The 19,768-nt window shown below is 38.0% G+C and overlaps 3 protein-coding genes across 3 annotated transcripts; 1 reads left to right on the top strand and 2 right to left on the bottom strand.

Moving 5' to 3' along the window:
* Positions 1-213: 213 nt before the first annotated feature.
* On the top strand, positions 214-2,096 carry LOC121732008 (josephin-1). The gene is made up of 4 exons (XM_042121747.1): positions 214-345; positions 458-630; positions 781-961; positions 1,090-2,096. Exons 1-4 carry the CDS (start codon positions 265-267, stop codon positions 1,528-1,530), a joined length of 876 nt encoding a protein of 291 aa, XP_041977681.1. The 5' UTR covers positions 214-264; the 3' UTR covers positions 1,531-2,096.
* Positions 2,097-5,133: 3,037 nt separating this feature from the next.
* On the bottom strand, positions 5,134-11,601 carry LOC121731883 (apolipoprotein D-like). Its single transcript, XM_042121559.1, has 4 exons — positions 11,336-11,601; positions 6,551-6,681; positions 5,854-6,056; positions 5,134-5,315 (listed from the first exon to the last, which is right to left on the bottom strand). Exons 1-4 carry the CDS (start codon positions 11,468-11,470, stop codon positions 5,134-5,136), a joined length of 651 nt encoding a protein of 216 aa, XP_041977493.1. The 5' UTR covers positions 11,471-11,601.
* A 1,000-nt stretch (positions 11,602-12,601) lies between these two features.
* On the bottom strand, positions 12,602-18,449 carry LOC121732007 (probable cytosolic Fe-S cluster assembly factor GL21135). Its single transcript, XM_042121746.1, has 8 exons — positions 18,257-18,449; positions 17,840-18,054; positions 17,580-17,725; positions 17,162-17,320; positions 15,635-15,883; positions 14,937-15,141; positions 13,875-14,032; positions 12,602-13,323 (listed from the first exon to the last, which is right to left on the bottom strand). Exons 1-8 carry the CDS (start codon positions 18,320-18,322, stop codon positions 13,091-13,093), a joined length of 1,431 nt encoding a protein of 476 aa, XP_041977680.1. The 5' UTR covers positions 18,323-18,449; the 3' UTR covers positions 12,602-13,090.
* Between the last annotated feature and the right edge of the window lie 1,319 nt (positions 18,450-19,768).

Raw genomic sequence — 19,768 nt, 5'->3', positions numbered from 1 at the left:
ATATCGTTTTCCCGCTATAATAATATACTCGACACTGGCCGTTGTGCTGGCCATGGTTAAATAGCCGAAGTGCCATAATAAGAAAAAAAAAATGACGTTTGAATTTTATTTTGACACAAAGACACAAACGCCAAAATCGAAATATTTTTGGTTGGATTTGGTGCATTGTAATTTGTAAAACGCTTATAACAAATTATAGCAAGTACCTATTATAATTCTGTGATAGAATTAATACATACAAAATATGTATTAAAAATAAACGACATGGGTTCTAAACCTCAGATTTATCACGAAAAACAAGTTAAAGAGCTGTGCGCATTGCATGCATTGAACAACCTTTTTCAGGTACTATTTATCACTATTTAGAGCTCTAAATAATAACTAGCTAACTTCTATATGCTTCCTTGCATTATAATCGATATAAATAGAGTAAAATAATCTTGTAACGTATTTGCAGACTCGGAATACATTCTCCCAATCAGAACTAGACTCAATATGCAGCCAGCTCTCGCCAAACGTCTGGATCAATCCACACAGGTCCATGCTGGGCTTGGGAAACTACGACATCAATGTAATAATGGCCGCTTTACAGAGAAAAGGATGTGAAGCTGTTTGGTTTGACAAAAGAAAGTAAGAAGTATTTCAATACTTAACTTACTATATTATTAGTTCTGTATCCCTGTAGCTGTACCCTGCATTAAAAACAATGTTTACTATTTGGCAATATTGTTTTGTATTAATTGCTTAGTTTACATTAGTATAAAATTTTAATTATTGCAGAGATCCAGGTTGCTTAGATTTATCAAATATATGCGGGTTTATACTAAATGTACCTTCAGACTACAAATTGGGGTTTGTCATGTTGCCACTGCACAGGAGACATTGGATAGCGATACGTCAAATACAGGGAAACTTCTACAACTTAGATTCAAAATTAGACTCCCCGCAACTAATAGGGAGGGTAAGTCTTCCTTAACAATTTCATATGCCGTATCATTTGGAAGTGGTCAGAACAAAATATTATTATTCCCATACGGTTCTGTGTCCTAGTTTCTAAATATTTTGTAATGTAATTTTCTTTTATTTCAGAGTAGTGACTTGATAGTGTACTTGAAAGAACAATTAGAGTGTAAAGAGAAAGAACTATTTGTGGTGGTAAGTAAAGAGGTGGAGGAAAAGCAGTTGTGGATAAACCAGTACACCAGTGACCGCATAGAACCCACTCCTAACAATCGTGTGGACCCATCAGACAACAATCACCACGCAACGAGAGAACCCTTGGACCATGTGTCCAACAATCACACATCGAGCAATAGACTGGAACATGGGCGAGATAATCACCACACATTGAGTGACCATGCCGACCCCATTGACAACAATCATCATAACAACCACTGCTTAGAGTATTTCTCCAATAACCACCACACATCAAGCAACCATGTGAACGGCACAAATAAACACCACAAACCAGAATGGGAAAAAATAGATGACCGAGACTATGATGAATTTCTTGATGATGAGTCTTATTAAGCTCTTTCGTATGGTCTTCTCTTCCTCCAATGGAGGATTTAGCATTGATGTTAAGCTGCAACTGCTAGCAATATTAATTTAATTGAGTAATATATTTTGTATATACTGTAGACATACTTGACGTACATTATTTTAATGTGCATGTTTTGGAAATTGAATGGTATAGATATAATTACTGTAAGTGGATAATAAGAATCACAGGTTAACACTGATCTCTATAAGTATATTAATGTATCTGATATTAGATGTTATTGGAATATTTCCTTGACCTTCAAATTTTATGCATGCCTAATCAAGTCTTTCAATCAAATCGAAATACGAAACTTTCAATTATTTATTATAGTGTACATGAGCTTGTTGGCCATTTAATGTAGTTTAAAGGGGATGCGTACATCATAGTCAGATATGAATAAATGGGTATTTGTTAAACCATCAATGTACAAAGATGTGGCATTTATAGTACTCTCGTCCCATCTGTATTTTACAGTAATTTTATTACAACCTGTATATATGTCGTAGTCGTCATAATATTAGTAATGAAACTGAAATTATCATGTCTACAAGGATTTCAAATCAGATTTTTTTATAAGCTAGGTGTTTATAAAGAATAAAAAATTAATAATTTTTAGTTGTGAAAATATTGTATTGCCAACAAATAGCAAAAATTCGTTTTCTTAATTTTTAATTGTTATAGATGAAAGTACTAGATAATATACTCAGTAGGGACGTCAACATTATCCGGGGGGGGCGGCAGCAGTCCCCCCCTGCCCCCCCTCGGTACGCCCATGCCCTAAACTATGCAATGTAATAAAATATCAAACAGCTGATCTTCCAATAGAAACATTACAATAGATAGGTATTTATATACCATAGTTTAAATCATCATAATAATAATTAATATATCATTGATGTCTGTAAACTAAATTAACATTTAACTCCATATTATAATGTCTATGATTAGTGAATACTTTTTCTGTGATTGATTTTATATACACAATATGTAAGTTTGTATTATATTATTATTATTTAAATTGCAATTAGGTTATACTTCTGGAAACTTTTTAAACATTTTATACTTAAACTAAATAGATTTAAAAATTTGATCTATATTTATAAAGCTGAAGAGATTGTTGGTTTAAATGTGCTTATCTCTTAAAGTTCTTTACCGATTTTTATGTAATTTGGCACAGATATAGTGTAGACACTAAAAAGGGACATATCCTTTTTTTGCGGGAAAATGTATGATACGGTAAATTCTCACTAGACCATTTTTTGGTGTAATTTTGTAAATTATTCAAAAATGTAGTTAACTTAATATGAACCTGTTTCATAGTTATCTTACTAGCCTTTATATTTGAAGAGGCCCTATTAGTTAATGGATTAATCGGTTTCATTAAGTCTGCTCTTGCTCAAACAATATGAAGTATTTTAAAGATACTATATAAATATATTTTGATTAATAAACTTACGGAGAATTCCAACACGATAAGCACTGGACCCATGTTCTGTAAAATCCGATCGCGAAGCGTAATGTACAAATTCGTACATCGATTTATCGCTACGTGTCTCTTTTATTCAGGTACGAAGTATACAAGCAATATGCTTGTGCGGTCGCGTCAAGCACCAATAGAAACGCGATAGCAATATTTTATTCTTGTAATGCTCAAATCACACCGAAATGGCAGCGCAGCGGCCACTGAAAATGCTCGCCGCTGCGCCGCCATTTCGATGTGATATGAGCCTTAGGGATATTTTGTGATCTATATAGGAATTTCTACATGATCCGCCACCAGTTTTTATTATTATTATAAAATTCATTTGTTGAAAAGTAAACTTCATAGTATCATCGTAAATTGAAACTCGATGGAAGAATGCCCATGTAGATCTATGATCCATATGTTGCAAGGGAACGAGAAATATCTGTAATGCCCCGGCCGCACATGCGTCTATCGTACGAAGCTTCGTGCTATGAGACGATACCATTGGACGATACACGCAGATCGTCCAATGGTATCGTTTTAAGCTCGAAGCACTACGCAGGTGCGGCCGCAGCATAAGAATTCTGTGTGCAGCAGAAAGAGAATATTTTTGAAGTGCTGCACTTTACTTCAACTGTGTATGAACTGTACGAAATGTTTTATTTTTTGTTGTACTTAATAGTTTGTTAATATATTTGTTTTTGTTAATTAATTTCGTTTTTATTAGAGTTTTTAAGTCGTTCGGGGTACCCAGCCATACCATCTGTTGATAAGATAAGGATTGGTGATACTGTTGTAATATTTTAGCGTTATATTTTCAGGTTAATTAAAAAAAATCAAGCGAAGTTTTTTAATAAAGTCTTGTTAATTTTGCATTTACTCTTCGTCGTGTCTGTATTTATTAGTACTTACTTATATTTCAACCAAATAAAAGGCCTAAAACTTTTTAAAATGTGAACTACATATTATATGTTGACTCGTTAACGACCATTAAATTGTAAGTACTGAAGTCATGTGTGTTATTGAGTTGACTACTCCCCTATACTCGAAGACATCCATCAACAGACAATTCGAGCAGCCCTTCGTTGGATCGTATCCAACGAAGGGCTGCTCGAATTGTTGACTGCCATAGTGTTTCAAACAGCTTGGACCCCCTGGAATTACGCCGAGATGTTGCTTCACTCTGCATCCTGTATCGGTTGTATCACGGGGAGTGTTCTGAGGAATTGTTCGGAATCATACCACTCCGGCGAAAACCGGCGTGAAACAGCGCTTGCGTTGTGTTTCGCCGAGTGAGTGAGTTTACCGGAGGCCCAATCCCCTATCTTATTCCCTTCCCTTCCTTTCCCTACCCTCCCCTATTCCCTCTTAAAAGGCCGGCAACGCACTTGCAGCTCTTCTGATGTTGCGAGTGTCCATGGGCGACGGTAGTTGCTTACCATCAGGTGACCCGTTTGCTCGTTTGCCCCCTTATTTAATAAAAAAAAAAAAAAAAAACATCCAAAGCGACAAAGTACAGAAACTGAAAGTGAAAATCACCCTCTTAGTAATGCCTGGTTTTATTTTCATCGTAAAATAGAGTTGGGACGTTTTAACCGAGTCGTATCTAAAAATTTCATTTAGAAGTGCGACTCAAGTTTGTACGGCGCGGCGCTTGCGCTTACCATGCTACGGGGACTTGCTTGCCGCTTGCGCCTATCTAGGTTATAATTAGTAACTCCGTGTTAAATTTATAAAGTTAATATACCTAGCGGAATAGAGCAACAATCTCGAGCTGTCAAACGAAACCGAAATTGGTTTCATCCGTGTGTAAAAATATGTGTACGTATACACTTACACAAGCATGATTAAACATGATTTCTTTGAGATTAAATTGTCAACGTGCGGCAAGTGCCGACTGGACGTCAAAAAAAAGAGTGCTGCTGTCATGTATCACACCTCTCTTTTTACCACGCAGTGTTACTGATATCTCTCTTGCTCAGGCCTTTGTTTCTCTATTCTGCTAGGTATATTAACTTTTATAATGGTTAAATTATCGTGGCTTGTCTTTCAAGTACCCGAAGTACGAGAGAGCTAAGATGATATTTAAGCAAGGATCAAAAACCCAGACTGGCGCAAGAGAGCCCTATTTTTCCGACTGAAACACAAAATAGTCATAGGTGTTTATTTCTGTGGGCGCTGTGCAGTTGTCGTTTTTGGCGAGTATGAGGCGGTCGGGGTCTAGCTTGAACTGCGTGAGGATGGTGTAGATGCGCGCGCGCAGACCCGCCTCGATGTCGCGCTGCCGGCCCAGGATCCAGATGCGATCTGAAAATACAAACAAATTAATCAAATAAGGGATGAGTAACTTTATGAAAAAAAAAATGCTGTGTTGTCGCTTTATATCGTAGATTTATATTTATTTTTACCTATAAACAAAAATGTTAGTTGACAATTATTAGCTGGTATATTAACTTTATGGGTGGGACAGGCAACCCACCCATAAAGCTAATATACCTAGCGGAATAGAGCAACAATCTCAAGCTGTCAAACGAAACCGAAATTTGTTTTCATCTGTATGAAAAATATGTGTACGTGGTACGTATACACTTACACAAATATGATTGAACATGAATTCTATGAGATTAAATTGTCAACCCGCGGCACGTGCCGACTGGACGTAAAAAAAAGGCCTGCTGTCATGTATCATAAGTCTCTTTTTACCACGCAGTGTTACTGATAGTGACATCTCTCTTGCTCAGGCCTTTGTTTCTCTATTCCGCTAGGTATATTAACTTTCTGGTCCCACCGCGCTGCCCCATATAAATCTAGTGAGTTCTAACTGTGTAGTAACATTGGTGTTTACCGGAGTGCGCGATGCTGTAGTTGGTGCAGGACCAGACGACGGCGAACTGCGTGTAGTCGGTCGCGAGGACGAGGTACTGTCCGGCACCGGGCAGCATGCGGCCGATGATGTAGGGCATGCGGTTGTTGAGCCGGTACCGGAACGCCGACGACCCGCTGTGGCTCGGGATGCCTAGCCCGTAGCTCGTTGTCTGCCCGCGCGTCCTGAAAACCAGAATGCACCTATTTTATATTTATTATTTGAGTAGCTTTGAAAATTAAATATTTATGTTTAGAGACTGTGGTGGTCTAAAACGTTTATTTCGTTGCTGCTTAATTAGATCTTTTCTGTAAGCTGACTAGCTTAAAAGAACGATATCGGTGACGACATGTTTTTTTAAAGACATAAACATACAAACAGAGTCGGTTTTAGTTACTACCATAGCGCCCTGGGCGAGATTCCTTTAGCGCCCAGGGTGCTGGTAGAGCAACAAACGCCCTGCTACCTAAAGACGCTAACCTATAGCCTAACGCCGTTATTGCCTACGATCTTCCACAGGATTGCCAAAGACATCTGGGTGCGTCATTTAAGTAGGTACAACATAACGACTTGGGGACACGAGAATATTCAAAAGAAATGTACTTATATCTAAATTTGTACCCACTAGGTGTACTTACCTACATAAAGGTGTCCTGCAGTTTCTCTGCAGCTGACTTACCAGCGGTTAAGAGTGTTTACGGTGATGAGCAGCTGCTGTCGGTCGTTGAGCTCGACTCGCAGCTCCGTGCAGCTCGCAGAGATCTCCATCAGGTGAAACGACCGCTCCACCTCGTACCACGTGCCCGTCATCTGTAACCGAAATACGTGGCATAAACGTAGCTTATGATGTTTTAGTGGCGAGGTGACGACCGCAGTCAGAGACATTTAATTGTTACTTAACTTTTACATAATGAAACATTAAGAACATGTACGGAGTTTATGTCAAAAAATTTCATAATATTAATGTTAAGTTAGTATTCATTAAATATCATTATTTGTGACCCGGGCTATGCGGCCGATCAAATAGGAATTAATTTTATTAATGCTAATGTTTACTTCCCTGGCAAGTAGAGCTATTTCATATTTTATGGTGAGGATAATGAAGAGGTGCAATTTGCACTTGACAGAGCTATATAATCGACGTACATAATATTTTCTTAGATTGTAGGTGTTTAAAAAACGATACAATTAGTAAATAATTATTATGTACATAGATTAAGGTGCTAGGCGTGTGTTAACCGGAGTTATTTGTAACACTTAACCTTGTTCGAATAGATTTTAAGTGTGACGTGAACTCGGAATTTCCAAAGCTATCCACTATTTAGGTAGACAATAGATTCGTTATGTAATAATAACTAGCGACGATTTGGCATTTGATAACAAATTACTAAATCAGTTTAAAGTTTCTAAAGGTCATTTCCTGAAATACAAACACTACAGTGTGAAATACTGAAAGTTTTACAGTATTCAGGTGATATTCGTCTTGAAAAGCCACATACCCAAAGGCCTTAAAGACTCTTGTAAAACTCTACGAAATATCTTAAGACAACACATGTTATTGTGAAATTTTAATTAAAAAAAAAACTCTTGAATCCGGAAATAGAGCTTGCCAACCATGAGACTCGTACTTTTGCGATATCTGTTGCCTGCAGGGGCTGCAGGTACCTATCGAGTAATCTGCCTCTATATTCAGTTTTCGGTTTGATGCTATTGATTTGGGCCAAGGTCTCAAGAGTCAAGGGCAGGAAGTGATATTACAGTTTGAATGGAAATGTACAGGCTAATATCTAATATACAGTGTGTAACAAAAATAAGTGATAATACTTCAGGGTGTGTACGTGTTCCTTGTAGAGAGTTCACTGTGAAAGTAGCAGCTCTGAAAGACGCAAAAATTTTTTCACTTTTGTATGGGCAAGGGACCGAGCGTCACGAGTTTCCCCATACAAAAGTAAAAAAAAATTTTCGTCTTTCAGCGCTGCTACTTTCACAGTGAACTCTCTACAAGAAACACGTACACACCCTAAAGTATTATCACTTATTTTTGTTACACCCTGTATATAAAACTCAAGGGTGACTGACTGATTGACATAGTGATCTATCAACGCACAGCCCAAACCACTAGACGGATCGGGCTGAAATTTGGCATGCAGGTAGATGTTATGACGTAGGCATCCGCTAAGAAAGGATTTTGACAAATTCCAACACCAAGGGGTTAAAATAGGGGATGAAAGTTTGTATATAATAATCCTTCTTAACGCGAGCGAAGCCGCGGGCAGAAGCTCGTTATGTTATAATAGTATAAGGACATTATGCATTAGGTATAATAGTATGAGAACTAGCTAAAAGGCAAAAGCCCAGCTTTGTGAGGGCTCGCGTCGTCACCCTTGACTGACTGATGATAACACATAGGCTGCAATTTTAACCGAGTTTCAAAATGAAGAAGGTGTTATGTTCATTTTTTTATGTTCAACGATTACTCCGCCGTTTGTTAACTGATTTTCAATTTTTTTCTTTTGGTATAATATAGGGTATCATTTTAATTTGGTATTGTATTCACAAAAGTGGTGGATCCATAAGTAATCGAGGGAACTCAAAATTTATAGGGAAACATATGGTGACTTCGGTTTCGTGAGAAGTATTCTAAGCATATGCAAGTAAGTAACCAACAAGTAAGATTTTGCACCGAGGTATACCTGGTATACCGTGGTTCGGAAGGCAAGCAGCAAGAACTCCTGATCTTTATAAATACAGCGTTGTTTTAAGAACGGACAGCATATGCTACTATGCAAATTACATTAATCATCATCATCACTACCATATTATACCATGCATCGTCCCATGATTATGAGTCTATTATGACCCTATTATTGGTACTTTTCATAGTCTTTTAGATCAAGACTCGAGTTTGTAAGCGATAATTTAAAAAATCTATACTTTAATATTATAAACCTTAAGAGTTTGTTTGCTTAAGAGGAGTCCACACCGCCGTTTTTCCATACAAACGTTGTCCCCTGTTTCCTCCCTGGATAATGCCGGTAGAGTTATGATTTTTTTCCTTAATATCTATGGCCACTATTAGCATGTCCCTATGTTTTCTTTTGTTTCATAATTTTATTTGCCAGATTTTCCTCTGCGTTCAAACACCCAGAAAACAAAACTGGCTAGAATATACAATTAATAATAAAATAAAACATAGGAACACAGTTCAAGCCTTGCTTTAATTCTTAATGAAAAAAGTACTGCAATCGGTTAAGTTTTGAAGAAGGAATCAGCGGACAACGAACGAAGATTTTCTGTTCTTTTATTAGAACTTTTGTCGTATTGTCTCTATCGCGCTCTGAGGTGGGAGACGTGAGATTGGTGCGACAGCAATACATTTTCAAATACCTATTTTCAATTTCTCTCGCCCCAGGTGTATCCTCTTAAACGCGCTAATCTAAGTATTAAGGGGTTTAAGGAAATACAGGTCCGATTTAAAAACTTATTTCAGTGTTAGATAGCTCATTTATCGAGTAAGTAAGGCTATAGGCCAATATATTATCACTCAGGAAGAAACTCAGGAAAATGTGGAAAAAACGGGGGAAAATATTAGGAAGGGTTTATCACACGAACTACTGGAGCAATTTTTATGGAAATATTTGGCATAGATATAGAGTAGACCACGTGAAGGTACATAAACTATTTTTTGTAGTAAAATGTACGGTTTCCGTAAAATTCCTAATTTACGCGGGCGAAGCGGCGCGACATATTATAGTAGGTATATACCTATAACTTTAATCTGTGGTACAGGTTGTGGGATATACTAGGGCTCGCTTGATTCAGTCTAGTCGTGGGAATTTACGAACCGAATGTACCTATCTCGAAAATCGTCTTGTATGTTCCAGCTAATTCCTAATACAGATAAACATACAGATATATAACATTAATTGCTCACAAATTAAAGTATTTTTCATGCGGATTGAAGGGGCCAGAGTTAGTTAGTTCACCTACGTGAATTTAAAATTAAACGAACATAACACTCTTTTGGACTTGGATCACAGCCGCAGTGACCTCTGAATTCACTATTCAATAGTGCATCCAGTGAAGGCGAATACAGTAAACAACTGCGTCACCTTACAGTTGTAACTTTATGCATTTCGGGCGTGTGCATGAGTGGCTAATGGATAAGCAGCTTATATTTTGCTACTGCTCAGGGCCCCCGTTACTATATGTGCAATGCACACGGGCGCCATCCTCTAGGGGCGCCAAATCACCATATTTAGGGGCACCAAAACCAAGGACCCAAAAAATTTGCCTAAAAGGGCGCCAAAATCCTTTTTTTGCACACAGGCGCCAGTAGCCCTTACGGGGGCCCTGCTACTGCTTAAGAGGATACACCAGGGGCTAGAGAAATAAATAAAAAGTACGTGTAATATCTATAGCTGTCTCCCTTACCTCAAGCCTATACCGCAGAACGCGATAGAGACAACTGCAGAAAATCCAGAAAATCAACGATTCGTTGTCCCCTGATTCCTTCTCCAAAACTTAACCGATTTAAGTACTTTTTTCACTAAAGATTAAAGAAATTTTTCCTTTTTTTTATATTTTATATTTATATAATTTAAAATTTCCTATGTTTTACTTTTTTTTGTATAATCTAGCCAAATCTGTTTTCTGGACGTTTGAACACAGCGGAAAATCTGGCCATTTTTTTGGGTTTTTGAACGTTCATATCTTATTTAATAATTAAATTATGAAAAAAATGAAAACATAGGGACATTGTATTAGTGGCCGTAGATATTCAGGAAAAAAATTATAACTCTACTAGCATTATCCAGGGAGGAAACAGGGGACAACGTTTGTATGGAAAAAGAGCGGTGTGAACTCCTCGTAAGTCTGACCATAAAGCCAAAAGAATTTCGAAACGACCAAAACCTACAATATGTGTTTTAGGCGCAATATATTGTTATCGTTAACCCGTGTAATATGCGACACCAATACAATCTCATCCACAAGTTTATAAATATACTTGCGACTTGCGAGTAAATTGGCTTTGATTTGCTTTTGAAAAATGATTTGATCTAAACCAGCCTTTCACAAAGTGGACGATAACGCCCCCTTGTGGGGGCTGAAGGTCTAAAGGCGGGCGGTGAGCCGTGAGGAACCCAGAAAAAAATGGGGGGGGGGGGGGGGGTGATTTATAATTTAATTTCCTCTGGATGCTATATTGAAACAATGGGGGGCACTAAGACATAATTTATTTTCAAAATGGGCAGTAGACAAAATAAGTTTGGTAACCCCTGATCTAAATCCTAATGCAACGCCAAGACAAACAGATTCGATGCAGCAATGAAAAGTAGAGCGACATCATCCTTTGCAAAATCTACGCCGTTTATTTTACCTGTGACATGATTTTAAGGGTCAACTCACGGGTCACACTTACGGAAGTTCGCTTAAAAAAGAAATTATAATTGGAAACACTTACCCGTGTTATGTCATAATCGGGGAACTGTGGGTAGATGGGGCACTTGCCGAGCCCTGTGCATGTGGCGCGGCCGGCCAACGCACATAGCAACATCAAACTTAACTTATGCGTCCACAGAACACGAGACACCTTCATCACAGTACACTAATTATCCTATAAGTCCTTATGCTATGTAATATGTTTTGTAAACTTATTTTTGTAAACAACGTGCGACTGAATTTTAACTGCACGCGCGGCGGGCGGTCTACACACTGACCGTACGAATTGATTGGGTGACTTAATTCATTTAAATTTTATTTAACGACGGCGTGGCGATTCCGATATAATATAACGTATATAATATTATCCAAATGACACTTGAGTCCTGAGTCCTAACGTCTAATACGTATATAGTCCCAGCCACAAGCAGTGCCTCAAAAAGAACGTAAGTGATCAAAATACTCAGTTTGGACTTTGGGGTAACTGACTTATGCATAATAATATCCATGGGTCAAACTCAGTATTTTGCCGACTACTTTTATTTGAATTTTGAATTATTTTTAAAGCTTACTCATATGACTGACGGCTGACCATTTTCAATCAGCTTGAACCGACTTATATCGATTCAAGTTTACTGAAAACATTTGGTTTGTTATGTAAGCATGATGCACTGACCGTTTTTAGAAATGATACTTGTAATTTCTCTTTCAACATACTTATCATATACTAACAAGCTATAACAAGTCTAAAATTGATGGAAAGAGTAGTCGTATCGTTCCCGCACGGCGATCGGATCGCGGCGGTAGTTTCAGTGGAAATCTGCATAAAAAGCATGTAAATGTCAAATCGAGTGCACAAGTCACCGCAATGTCGCCGCCCGCGCCCCGCCCCCCGCCGCGCCCCGCCCCGCGCCTCGCAGTGACGTCGTGCTACTTAACATTTATAATGCGATACGTTAATTACTGCTATTGCGTGCTACTTACTCGGTAGCGCCTAGAACTTTCCACATCTGGGTCCCATACCTTTCTCCCAATCTTTAAAAAAAATTCTTTATACGCATAACGCACCAGCAAAACCTGGCCATCGGCCTGATGTTTACTTTTCCATTAATTTTTACTATTTATTTATAGAAAGCTTTAATGTTTGTATGTGCAATTAATTATTTCTACAACCTAATTAATAGTGTAAGCTACCTGCTGAAAACGGAATGCAATATAAATAAAAATATGTTGCAATAAAACCATTTAATAGTCCCCTGTTGCTAACAAATATGTACAACATATATAATTTTTTCGTAGAATATATTAATATTTACAATAGTCATTCACAGTGTTATAGAAGCCTGGGGGCCTGCCCGCGTTTAAGCCGGAAAACGACATTCGGTAACAGAAACAGTTTCCACAACTAACTTTGTTTACGAGGAGGTAAATCCCGTATAGGTGGATTGACAAGACAACTTATAGAGTATACAGGGCATTACAAAACAAAGTGATGGTGTCTTTTGTTGAAAAAGTTACTTTTGACTTCTATGTTTCTATTAGAAATGCCCCAACGCCAAGAATTTGAATTATTTTTAAAAGTTTATCTTTCAACACTTCTACACACTTTCAAAGTATTATCACTTTGTTTTGTTCCATCTGCATAAAGTCTACGCACTATTATAAGCCGGCCAATAATATTACGCAATAGGTGATATTCACAATAAAATTGCTAGTCAAGGGCCGGCTAAAGCCTGTCTCATTATCGTCCCTATTTAGTAATGAATCTAGCACCTGACTACCACTTGAGATTAAGCGCGGTGTCGGCTGGCGGCAGCGCGCGGTACGTGGTGTGCAGCAGCGCGCGCGCCTTGTCCGAGCCGGCGCCGTGCAGCCAGTCCCGCACGACCGCAACGGCAGCGGGCGACGTCGCGGGCGGCAACGCGCGGTACCGCTCCTCCAGCCGCGACACCAGCTCGCGCCCGCTCTCCCCCGCCCCCGCCCGCACCTGCGCGCCGCCGTTCAGGCAACCTACGGGGAATAAATAGATCTTAAAGTGTTGAATAATATTTGGTAACTATGTAAATAAAATAAATGTAAATAAAAGTGTTAATCCAGAGATAGTAAGGGTATCACAATTCACACTCAACTATGTATATAGGGGCAATTAAATATTCCTGTCAATTTTTTTCCAAGGCTTAGGTATCATTTTTTGGGAGAGTCCATTTAAGCAAAAATTGGGTGTTATTTTTTTAATGACATTTTATCCCATTTAAAATCTTTGCAGAACGGTCACTCGCGGCGGTGGGTATGAGCGGGGGTGACGCGGGGGGAGGCGCGCGCGCGGGCGCACGTCACGCGCGAGCGACGACGCGTAGCTATTTCTCAACATTTTAGTACTTACTGAGTGATGATAAACGAAAAAATACGTGCATTTTTATTTTTAACAAAGATTAATATTTGGCAGAAAAGTTTAATTGCACCCTGTATGACGCAAGTAAAATCCATACTTCCATACGTTTATACCTATAGGCTCTAATGTTAGAAAGGGTTTCAGTCAGCAAAATGATTAATGATATTACCTCCGGGGCAGGCCATGACTTCAACGTAGTGGTAGGGCGAGGCGCGGCGCTTGAGCTTCTGCACGAGGTTCTGTATGTTGCGGAACCCGTTGGCGATTGCGAACCGTAGCAGCACCGCCCCGTCCCGCTCCAGCGTCACTTCGCGGAAGTCCGGGTTCCTAAATATCACGGTGGAAATATGTTTGTTTGACTTATGTTAGTGGGGACTACTAGAACAGTAATAATTTACAACTGCGAATAAAATCCATTTCGGCTCAAATTAGTATTATTTGCTGAAAATGTCACTTAGATCATAGACTAAGGAAAATGTCTGGTCTTTGCTTATATCAATCTGGTTATAATGTATTTATAATTTGCTAGTTTAATGGAAACTATTACGCCTCAGGTACACCGACGCTGCGAAACGCGAGAAATCTGCGAAACAGGAATAGAGCGAGATGCAATATAAGACATTGTCGTGTGGCGGGTGAGACAGTATGTCCGGTCCCCGCTTTTCAGTATTATGTGAACATCAAACTACGAATAAACATCATAGTACTTGTAATAGTTTCCTCCTGACCCGGCGGTTGCATAACCCATTGACTACTTTTGAGAAGATTTTACAACGCTATTGTCTATTAGACTTTTAAACCTTTGCCACCTGTGTCAAGTTCAGGAATTAGCATTAACAGTAGCCAACCGTCCCGGCTCGCACGGGCGCAATGCTGATTTGTACAATCCCCCATTTAAAATTAATAAGTGTCAGTTTTTTTTTTTATCAGGAGCCCTACAACGAAACCGTTTTAAGACTTAAACTATCGAATCAGAAAGGCATTTAAAAATTGTTAGAGTAGGACGCGGCATTCCGATTTATTTGTTTGAGTCTCAAAACGGTTTCGTAGTACGGCCCCAGGATGCAAAATATTGAACCGATCAAATCATTGGCTAATGACTTTTTATGGAATAGATAAATCCAAATTTTGCAGCACTGAGCGGGCTGACAAAAATACCACGGAAGATGCCACGGAACACTCAACACATCAAATTTATACCACCCAAAATGGTCGGAAGGTTAAAACCTACCTGAGGTTCTTATACACGAGTGGAGCGTCGCTCTCGCCGAAGAGCTGTTCTGCAGCATGCGCGAACACGTGGTCAGCCCAGCCACCGGAGCCCGAGCCGGGCCGGCCGTGCAGTCCCGCCGCGCCGCCCCACGCCGCGTCCAGAGCCGCTGAGGTGCAGTCAGCTAGAGATAGCCCACTGTTGTCCAGCATCTGTTCCAGCTCGACTGTTCATACAAATAACATATTGTTAGCAAGAACTAAAGATCATAAGGCCGTATTCGTAGACACCTACACAGTTTTCGAAGACACCTGTCACCTGTACAGTTTTCGTAGGCATCTACACAGTTTTCGTTGACACCTGTACGGTTTTGTAGATACCTATACAGTTTTCGTAGACACCTGTGACCTGTACGGTTTCCGTAGACATCTATACCATTTTCGTAGATACTTGTACGGTTTTCGTAGACATCTACACAGTTTTCGAAGACGCCTGTACAATTTTTGTAGACATTTAAAAAAAATTCGTAGGTACCTGCACCCTGCACAGTCTTTGTAGACACTCTGTAGGTACTGTTTTCATAGGTTTTTTCACAATGTTTGCACCCTTTACATTTTTCACCCTGACACATCTTTAAAAAAAAAGTTTTTTAAATATATTTTACGTGGCTTAAATATTCGGCGTACATTTTTTAAACGCGCTATTAGCCTATTACTCACTTGCGGTGATGACACAGTCCACATCCTGGCAGTTGAGTATCTCGCTGTAGAAGTCTTCCCTAGAGGCCTCCAGCTTCTTGTCGTAGCAGGGCATGAGGGTCACGTGGTATACAGAGGCCGGGTCCAGCTGGCGAGTGGGAGAAAGGTGGGTCTTCACTAGGGAACCCTGGATCTGCTGCGGGGACTTCGTGGTGGATATGTACGGTAGGATGAAGTTGCCGTGCGTCTTCTCGGCGTAGCACACCCAGCCTGATATGGATGAAACGTTTAATACTATAACCAAATTACGCATTTGTGTTTTCATTTACTATATTTTCATGAATGTAAGTAATTTTCAAACTTTTAAAGACTAAAGCGTAAGAAACTCCCATGGGGCCCACTATTTACAAAAACGGTTTTCAAAGTCCAGCAATAAGGTGGATAAACTTTGATGAATATTTTTAGCTAAAAGTGAAATATATTTGTGTGTATGTGGCTTTATTATTTCAATGTTATAAGTACATAATTTAAAATTTATAGTAGTATTTATAGTAGTAAATTTATACTTAGTAGTTTATTTACAGTATTTTTTTTTATTTGAATTAATTCATCAAGCCCCATACGGCCACCGGTGGGCGGTGACCGAGACACAATAGAAATTCTATTGTGTCTCGTTTTTCCACGATCAACGGGTTAAGGACACAGTACATATGTTACGCTCAAAGACCGAAATCGCTCAATGAGCGAAAAAACGGCTCACAACGCGTTGTGATCACAATGAAACAGCCACGACGCGAAATTCACGTCGTGGCTCTAATGAAAACGGCCACGACGCGTTCTGGCAATCACAAAAAGACCATAACGCGAAATACGTGTCGTGGCTGATAATTATATGCTATTCGTTTTTCTTGATTTGGTCTTGATTGATTAATCGTCCATAGGTATGGAAGATTATATTTGAATTACCAGAAGTACTACAAAATATTTTTTAAAATAATATAATAATATTATTACTGTGTGTCTGGCGCAACGTAGTTGCGGGCATCAACTAGTAGTATTATAATATTTAAATACTTAAATAAAAATAAAACGAAATTTTTATAATTTATTAAGATCAGATTACCTTATATTAAAAAAACAACAACAAACAATAACACGTTACGCCAAACAGACAGACAGTAATAATATTAGCACGGATATCATGGAACTATGGATATTTTCAAATATAATGAAAAACACTTTATGCAGTGATTTAGTAAAAGAAAAAATATTTTGAAGTACGCGTGGTAATTCATTGAGCGATATCGGTCTTTGAGCGTAACACATACATTAAAAATCTTTTTAAAATAAACAATAATAGTAATTTGTACCGATGCATTCACGATTATACCTCTACAAATATAATATAAAAATTAACTACTTAACAAAACAAAATTGTTTAATGATTATGAATTTTATTTAGTACTAACAGCATTAAAAGGATTGATTTGAAAAAGCCTCTTAACTCCCAGTCCCAAGTGAGGCATTCTTTGATACAAGTATTCATACCTGGGCAGGAGCTGGCCAGCATTGGCAGATGTTCTCCCGGTGCATTTGCTTGCTGCTCTCGGTAACGCTGCAGAAACTCCTGCTGGGCCTCCATTAGTGACAGGTCCTCGGCAACAGTCATATCCACAACCAAATCTGCACCGAGCTTCTTGAAATAGCCTAGAAATATTTGACAATTTTTGAATAAAGCAAATGGAGGATCCACAACAATAATTGTAAATGTCCAAAATTATTTAAATCTAACAAGTAAATCCATTCGGTCAATAGAAATAGTATTGATAAACTTTAGTTATGCTAAGATTTTAACAAAACAAAGTGATAATACTATGGTTCCCTGTGAAATTTGCAGTTCTAAAAGAGTTTTAGCCCCTGTAAAATATTAGAAGCTATTATTGCTATAACTGATATTATAGTCTACCTGCTAACTTGTTAGTAGCCTCTTCTGTGGTAAGTTTATACCGGTCTGCCAGAGACAGAGTGGGTTGTGGGGAGAGAGACACAACTATCAGACTTATGTCCTGTATCTCACCCTTCTTAGTTGTGTACTTCCTTTCTAAGAATACCCTATAAAGAGAAATAGAAAGAAATGTATAAAAATAATAGAAAATCCTTTTGAAAAAACACAATTTCAATATTCTTTATTCTAAGACATTACTTAAAAATAAAATAAAACACCACCTTAATAGTTCTTCTTGGCTCTGTTTAGTAACTAGAACACTCTCAGCAGAGGTAATGCAACCACTGCAAGCTAGGCAGTCTGCCAGTGTTATTTCTACCTTCTTGAGTTTCTGCTCCTTTCCACTAGATATATCAAAGTATCCATCTTCGCCAATTTTAATTTTTGCACCTGTCTTAGTTTTGCTCTTCTCAATTTTCACTGGTTTTATACATTCCTGTAATATAATAAAAAATGCAGTGATACTTATCATCCCATCACTTAAATATCTCGGCAATTAAAGATCCACATTTAAAAACGTACTTATTGTTTTTCAGCCCTCAAAATCTCTGATCTAAAATTTCTTTACGGCACGCATAGCCCATTACACAATATTATTATTGTCCAAATAAAAATGAAAAACAGGTTAAGTTGTCTACCTGCGAGGGAGTTATGAAGTCGTCAAGGTCCGTTAACTGTAAAGCACCACTAAATCTCGAAGCCATTCTGTAATCTTTTCTTATTATAACATAGATATTGCTAATTATTGGTTTAAATCCTATAATATTTGCACAGATAGCAGTTGGAAGTTGGAACGCAGTTCCTAGCAGCTGACACAGATTACTAGTTTATATGCAGCTGATGATGATGATTGTTTTGACTTTTGAGTTTTGACAACCATGACAGTTGACATTTTACTTTTTTTTTTTATGTATGGCACTTCGGCTATAACCATGGCCAGTGTCGAGTATAATATTATGGCGGGAAAACAATATTCTTTATACAATTTTTTCTATATTATCGTCAGGTCAGTCAGGTCTAAGTCTAGTCAAAGTCTAAGTATAAAGTCAATACAGTCAAGAAGTCAAGTCGGTCGATTCAGTAAAGTGGTAGGACGCTTTACTGAAACTTTTGATGGAGTTTTGGAGGGAACACAAAAGAGCACGTTTCTGGTTATTATATCACTTTCCCACACTTGTGCACGATAACGAATATTTAATGGTTAATATCCTACCAATATTACACATTAAAAACCCAGATAACACAATTTTAGGAAAATAATATAAAAACCATTCTCTCACATTCTTTCAAAAACTCCGACATTTTACTTGACAAGCAGGTGACAGCAGCATGACGATAATGGCTGCCAAATGGCTGCGTTCCAGATGACGTTAATTTTGACCAAAACGCTCAAAACGTCCCCTTCTGCCGTTCCCTTTGGCGACCGGGGTCGTTTTGATCGCGGCTATGACGTCACTCATGACGTCATCATTTTCGCTCAAAACGACCCTTGACGAAGATGGGTCAAAGTGGGCGTTCTAGTTTTTTTTTTTAAATTTTAACGTAACTATATCGCGAAAGCCATGTTCGGAAAATTTTCACGAGAGAGTAGAGACAAAAAAACTTTATATTATTTCATTACAAATAATATTTTAATTAAATAACATTTAATGAAATATTTTGATTGGCAAATAAATTGTTTTAAATAAAAGGTCAAATTATTTCTTATAAAATATAATATTTAATACTAATTTTCATCTCTCCTATACCTGTTGACTTACTCGTACTTGACTAAGCATTAAGCGGTATTGTTACCTAACGTTTATATTATGTATATTGTGACAATAGTCAATATTCAAAGTATGTGGTTTTGTTATTAAAATATGATTCAATGTGAAAACTCAAATATAATAAAAGTTTAACTATATTAAAATATGATTACTTAAGTAAAAAAATGTAATACTAAAAACGAAACAAATATAATATTATGCATTTTATTTGTAAAATAAAAGTAACTATAAACAATAAAATTACTTTTATTTACGACTTAAAGAAAAGGATCGTAATATCCAAGTTCGGTTCAATGTACCTATGTATAAAAAAATATAGTTCTTTTTTTAAACTTTTCTCAAAACGCTCAAAACGATCCATAATCCGTTCCACTTGGGTTT

This window comes from Aricia agestis, chromosome 11 (genome assembly GCF_905147365.1).
Source record: "Aricia agestis chromosome 11, ilAriAges1.1, whole genome shotgun sequence".
Lineage (NCBI taxonomy): Eukaryota > Metazoa > Arthropoda > Insecta > Lepidoptera > Lycaenidae > Aricia > Aricia agestis.
The sequence above is the reverse complement of the archived record's forward strand: the minus strand, read 5'-3'. Positions and strand labels throughout refer to the sequence as shown.